A 7,131-nucleotide genomic window follows, 5' to 3' on the forward strand; every position below is an offset into this window, starting at 1 on the left:
GCTGGGCTGTATATACTCATTAGGAACACATCCCAAAAGCGGGGAGGACCATGTGTGCCTGCATCAGCCACGACCTCAGTGGAAGCACCCAAAGAGCCGCCACCACATCCCAAGGTCGCTGGGGAAGGAAAACCAAGCAAAACAACAGAAATCCATTTTTAGGAAAAATCTGGCGATTATGTAGTTGATTACTAGTAAATTACTGGTTTTAAAAAGCTTTTCCTAGAAAACATGAGAATATCTGTTGGGATTGCTACAGCACCATACAAAAGTCAGCAAATGTTTTATTTAATATTTAAGGGACCGTGGAGACAACCGAGCAGCACGTGAACTGCAAACGCTATCTTTATTAGGAACGTATCAATACCCGCGCTGCGGCGTTTCCTGCCTCGCTTTAGGATTTAATGCAAGACTTCTGGGACCACGTTCGGCTCAGGCACTCTCTTTACTTGTTACCATTCAGTCTTCATTTGCAAATGATAATTTTTGGCTTTGAATGGCATGCCTGACTGCAGGGCAGAGTAAATCCAAACCTTTTAAACTCTAGCCAAAAATTTGCCATGAATTAGGAGACTGCAGAATATTTACAAGACAAAATAAAATATCACTACGAGTGCTCAGCGGTGGCGGTATGAATAAACGCTGATTATTCTTTTTTTTTTTTTTTTTTTTTTTTTTGACGGGATAATTTTCAAAGCAGCGATTTTGCAAAGACTCAGGAAGAAAACAATTTTGTTTCATTTCCATAACAGAATCCAGACCTCTAAATTCAACCTCATGAGCTACAATTATGCATAAGAACTACCACTGTGAATTTTCAAACACAATGCCTTTTATTGTCTCTTCTCATTCTTTTCCCTTCCTGTTCTCCGAGATTTTCTGTACTGTCACCCTCCCGCAGAAACTTTAGAGCAGAAAGTTTGACTTGAAAGGAAAACTTTCAAGTTTTCAGGCTTCAAAGGACAAACAACAGCACAAACCTTCGACACAAGGTATTTGAATGGTATTTGGGGTTTTTTTTTCCAACCTTATGGGAACAAACAACAACAAGAAGAAAAATCTTTTTATTATATGGAATCTTGACAAGATGAAAACTAATGTTCAGCTTTTCCATGACGGACGGAGGGGTGTTTTAGTCACCTCCTTCTGCATTCACACGCAATTGTCCTGGAGCTTGAGAAATGAAATATGCCAAATCCTGAAGACTGCAATTCCCTCGTCCTGCATAACCTGTGCGACATTTCATTCAAGGACAGTAACGCAGCCCAGACACAAAATACAGCAACTTCCTATTTACAGGAACTTACCAAATATTGTCCTTCAACAGTGCTATTTTATTAATCTGTTTTCCACCCACACGAGGAGGCGGGCAGCTCTTAAGTACAAATACTGAAGATGAAACACCTACGCAGCACGAGCGGCATGAAAAGCACATCTTGCTTTTCTACGGCAAAGCTTTTTTTTTTTTTTTTTTTATTCAAGGGTTGCTTTCAAATGGAGTCACCTCCAAGTCATTAAACATCCCTGCCTGGGAAATGAGGTTTCTCCTCCTAAAAAGCCAGAGACGAAAACACGCCTATGAATGTCACACACACTTTGGCGCTGCAAAATAGTTGAAAAATCTTCACGCTGCTTTTGAAGAAAGGCACGTGAGGCTGTCGCTGCAACCCCGCACCCCAGGCAGACCCTGTTTATGGGGAACATCTGGTTGCAATTACCCACTTGATGGAATGCAAAGCAACAATTTTTGTTCCCAATGGGAGCGGGAGAACAAACAGGACATTATTTACACATTAAAGAGAGTACTCACCCCGACACCACCGCAAGGAAGCCTGACAAACATCGACGTTAGAGAACCTGGAGGAAAAAAAAAAAAATACAGACCTTGTAAGTCAAAAAGTCAAAGTTCACCAGATTTTGGTCCAATTTTATGGCAATGCTGTAATCTTTCTAAACACAGGAACAGAGCGGGGTTTTCTTGCAATTTTCAGAAAACACCCAGCCAACCCTGTTACATTACAATACACACTTACACACAACACACACTCGGGCTGGTCCAAAAGCCTTGCCAATATAAAGACCTGCTATAAATCACTTATTTTTATGCAAGGTTTATGTGCTGTCCTACATTTCAAGCAGTCATGCTGACTCTAAACAACGGAGACGCTAGCAACAACTGCTCAGCACGTCTCTTCAGATGAACATTTTCACCCCTTTCAACTGAAGGAGGATCGGAAATCATAAAAACACCCTCACCATCAGTCATCTGCACAGTTAACAGAAGACTTTGGAGTGCACGAGCTTCATAAAAGAGGAAGACAAAAAATAAATAGGTGGTGAGAAGAGAGAATGTGTGCTTTGACTGAAAGAGCAAACCCAAGATGAAGATTTTGAGAAAAATGGAGAAAACCACCCGTAGGGTTAGTTTTGCATCTGTAAGAACGGTAACACCACTTTTGGGACTTGCATACGAGCAAATTATCCTCCGTTCAAAATACTGCAGCTTTATAAACCGCATACTGAAAGAAGAACATGCCGTCTCATCCATCGCCACCCCATGGGCACGACTTGTACAGGTGCCTGCGCACCGCAGGCCAACGGGGAGAAGGAAATCAGCACATGGAGGCACTGGAAAAGATCTGGAGAACATTGCCTGAGATTCATTTGCTTGAGACCTATTTAAAATTAACGTAAGGCGATGGTGAAATAAACTGAGTTGAGGTTGTTCTTGTTTTTTTTTCCTCCATCAAACCAGGTTCTTTTTCTGGTCATGTCTATACTAAAAGTATAAATTTCCTTTAAATGCTAACTACCAGTTTGGTAGAGCATGAATTAGCCACGCCAGCAGACAGAGGTTACTGAGGACCACGTTGGTGTCAAATGCATCGCAGACACGTACGGTACCCCTGTGACGGAAAGCGCAGTTAATGCGTCTGTACGATTAATCTGAGTGCACAGCCAGATTCATTCCTTGATTAGATCCACATGAAAGTTCTTAGATCATCCTGCCTCGGACCTCCTGTCACATCTTTCACTGCTAATCCACCCATTATTTCCGTATTTATCTTCTTGACAACAATGCATGATTGCTCTCCACAAATTAAAAGCAGCCTTATTTGCCTACGTTTAAACGTGTTCAACAGGTTCCAAAGCTTTACGCTGTCAAATGAGCGTTGGATTCCTATTTTTTCATCCTCAGACTTTCAAGGTCTTTAGCAACACTTCCAGGGTAGAGTTGTGCAACCTGCCTCGAAAGGCCACCACCTTCAAACCCGCTCGGATCAAACACAGCAAAGCCAATCTTTGGGATGCTCAGTGTCCTCTGGGGAGAGTAACTTCAACATTGTGGTGGGTTTCCGATGCAAGTCTCTTCTACACGTGTCAAGAAGAGCACTCTTTGAGAAAGGAGTAAGACTCAGAAGGAACAAGCTACAGGACAACTGCAGAAGCAATCAGCAGAGCCACATCGACGCCTGCTTACAATTCTGAAAAACCTGAGCTACTTACCCCCTTCCCTCTTTCTCCTAAAGGACTGCCAGATGAAGAGACATTTCCCTTATCATTTATGGAAGCTTAAAAAGAAAACATCTCATGTTTTCATCCCCCAGCTTTACAAGCTTTTCCTTTTAGGCTGACGTTTCTCGTGCTTTTTCTTCCTCAGAGACGTATCAAAGAGCTTACACGGAGCCAGCACCGCAGTCGTACGCACAGCAAGACACTCGGGTCTAACAAACTCACGTTTGCATATGTCAGCCTCACACAAAGCTTTGCTCTCAGACTTCAAACCTGCCGTGCCTTTACTCTCTAAAGTATCTAAAAGAACCCCACAATGCTGTTTTGTAAATGTAAAAGCCTTTTCAGCTCTCAACAGGAGAGGATGGCTGAAGGAGGGGCTCCTCACAGGCTTGCCCACCTCCATACACAAATGTGCACATCCAGGTTCTTCAGGGAGGTTTTCCCAGCACATCAGTAGCTGTGACTCTTGCTCAGGTCCAGCCCTGTGGAAGCCATCCAGTTAAGAAACTGGTTTTAGGGCCAGCACCACCCTTCCTGCCCTGCTCCCAAAGGAGAACTTCTCCCTGGGAGAGTTTCCCATTTCAGCTCATCACCTTGTCCCTCTGGAGACAGGGCTTATTTTCCTATTTTTCTCCTGCCTGGTGGGATGACCGGCAGCCACGCTGAACGGTGAAGCTGCTTTGCTCTTCGTCCAAGGCTGGTGCTCGGCACGAGCATCAGTGCCAGCTGTGGCTCAGGCGCAGCTCCACGTGCCACGGGAGGACAAAGCACGGGCAAAGATGGGCGTGCAATCCGGCAGCGAGCCCCACTGCTGGCAGCTCAAGGCTAAAAAAGGTGCCAAGTGGGTTTGGGAAACAAGGTCTAAGCTCAGCAAAGAGACATCAGCAAGTCCTTCCCACTGGAGGTCCTGGGGACCTGACCTCCTGCCCCTGGCTGCAGCTTCTGAAAGTGAAACCCAGCTGCTCGGCAGCGGTCTGGGGGATGGCTAGAGTCCCAGCCGAGCTCTAGCCTAACATCCACAAACAGGTTAGTCTTAGAACTGATTTGTTATGAATGTTGCTCCTTGACAACTTGATTGTCTTTGCAAACGACACCCAAAGAGGGAACGGTTTGTACTGACATACCCTCAGATGTTAGAATTGTTTCTCTTCACCAGAGGAATAAACCACATCTCTGCAAAAAAGACACAGCAAAACTACAGAAGTCCTCACAGCCAGGGCAAGAGCTTCTCCTCTCTTGGCTTCTCCAAACAAACCAAAAGGAATGGTTCAGCAAAATCTAGGTGTCCCCAAATCCAGTACTAACCAAAAAAACTGTACCTCCAAATGTATCTGGGGAGCTATCGACACAGCTTGTGCCAAGAGTCAAAAGGGGAGTGGAGAAGTATTTCAAGAGCATCTGACATTTGAACGAGCAGGAAACACTTGGTGTTGTCCCAGGCCACCCTTGCCACGTACCTTGCAAGGTATGTCCTAAAAGAGAGGGGTCCAGGTGACCCGCTGCCCGCTCAGCCCCCCACGTATGGGGGGCCAGACCTGCCTGCTCCAGGCTGGTGAAGCCAACGGGGCAGCTGCTGGAGGGCTGCCTGGATCCCACCGCAGCCGCTGGTCAGGACACAGGTCCTCAGGAACCTTCAGTGCTATGGTTCTCAAGAGCTTGCAGAGGAATTGGTCAGCGTGAAGGCTGCGCAAATACAAACAAGGAGCTTGCTCAGGTCTGCAGGGGAAGATTTACACACTGCTCCCTTGGACTGCTGGATACGCCTTACAGAAGGCGAGAGTTTTACATTAGCGAGGATATGACATCATAAGTTCTTGAAACCTTACATCCTAATTGCGCTATCATTCAGCCAGAGGGTGCCTCCTTTTCGTTTCTCTGGGTTTTAAAGAGGTGGTAAGTTAGCTATAAATGCAGCGCTAATTGCATGTTTAAACAAGCGGCTAATGGCTTTCCTCTTTGGGGAGCTAATGTACATACTGCATACCTTGCAACATCAAGCCAGCTCTTTTGCTGTGACTACTACATCATGCAGGCCATCAAGTTAATCCTCTTTTTATATCATCCAAAGTCAAGCTAATCCCAAAATAAACTTTCTCAGCTTCTAGGTTCCAGAACTGTCTTTTTGCTGATCCCCATGGGAGAACTTCCCAAACGGCCCCTCCAGTCTATCACCTACTGCTGCAGAAAGGCACAAAGTCAAGGAAGAAGGCGATGTCTCCACGGAGGTAAGGTTGCTCCGGGGGGTTGGTCATCTAAACAGCCACCCTCTAGATTTTTTGCAGGGAAAATGTCTGTATTTTAAGGCAGATGCAGACCCGTTTCGGGAAGATCCAGTCTCCAGTGAAAGGGATAAACAATCTTACTCCAAATTAAACAAATGTAAGACTGTCTAAGAGACCCCTGCATCTCTCTTGCAGATTATCCACCCAAAACTGACAGCTATTTGTTAATGACTAGGCAGCTGGATGGTGGATAATTTTTCTAACATAGAGAGAAGAGTGTCCAAGGATAAAATCAAAAGTCTGAATTACCCTTATCTCCTTCTTCCTAAAAGGAAACCTCTTTTTAGATTTTGAAGACTTCAAAGAAAGGAAGTTTTAGCTATCTAAGGTTTAGGGATCTGCTGGAAGAAAGGGAGATACCTAGAAGTTTCTTGCTGTCCAGTTTCTGTCTGTTCAAAGGGTTTGTGCCGTACAGCAGCGTATGGGCTTCCGAGTGAACTGTCTGCAGCTCTTCTAGAGTTGCTTTTCTTCCACGAATGCACTGAAAGAGGAAAGAAAAGGAGGTGATGAAATCCCTGATTAACTGCTTAACTCTCGTTAAAGAACTTTTCATTTTCCTTAGCAAATCATAAAGACAGTGAGCAAAAAACTAAAACGGGTTCTCATGCAGAAAAATTCATCGTAACACAGATTTTGGTTTAATCCCTTATTCAAAATACTAGCTTGACATACAAAGTCATCTTTAGATTGATTTATGTTTTTTAAAAAAAATTCTTACCACAGAGCATTTACTAAATTACACAGGTATTGCTCGACTACTGAACATTCAGGGTTTCAGTTATAAGCTATTAGAAAGTGATTTTCTGGTGAAAACATGTCCCTCCAAGCCACCCTCTGACATCCCCACCACAACGATTAAGCTAACCAAAAAGTTTCACCCAAACACACCGCTTTCCAAACGGAACCTTTGAGCCATTAAGGGTCAGTTACAAACTTTCCTGGAAATCCCACAAGACTCAATCTGTTGCAATTGGTTTTCTCAAACAATGACGCAGGTTGAGCTGGAAGTTCTGTACTGAGTATGCTCACCCCTGCTTTTGCTGCCAGCTGAAACCCAGAAGGGCAGACAAACACCTAAGTCAAAACCCCGGCTTCACTGAAGATCACAGAATCACACAATGGTTTGGGTCAGAAGGGATCTTTAAAGGTCATCTAGTCCAACCCCCCTGCAATGAGCAGGGACATCTTCAACTAGATCATTGCAAAGCTTTTACTGATGTCAGCAGGACCCAATTTCATTTTACATTTTACAATTTGGAGACCTTTTCCCCTTTTTTTGTCATAGGAGTCCAGCATACTGCATCCAGGCTGGACAGAGAATGGATTGAGAGCA

General features: G+C 44.5%; 1 protein-coding gene across 1 annotated transcript in view; it reads right to left on the reverse strand.

Moving 5' to 3' along the window:
- LOC104462007 (histone deacetylase 4-like) overlaps window positions 1-6,279 on the reverse strand; it is a gene marked incomplete at its 5' end in the record, with an annotated part of 39,053 nt that extends 32,774 nt beyond the window's left edge. Inside the window, 2 exons of the mRNA XM_010073781.1 lie at window positions 1,811-1,857; window positions 6,159-6,279. Of these exons, the coding sequence (XP_010072083.1) occupies window positions 1,811-1,857; window positions 6,159-6,279 (168 nt within the window). The remainder of the gene's footprint in view (window positions 1-1,810; window positions 1,858-6,158) is intronic.
- Window positions 6,280-7,131: the final 852 nt, after the last annotated feature.

This window comes from Pterocles gutturalis, unplaced genomic scaffold (assembly GCF_000699245.1).
Source record: "Pterocles gutturalis isolate BGI_N339 unplaced genomic scaffold, ASM69924v1 scaffold36952, whole genome shotgun sequence".
Taxonomy (NCBI): domain Eukaryota; kingdom Metazoa; phylum Chordata; class Aves; order Pterocliformes; family Pteroclidae; genus Pterocles; species Pterocles gutturalis.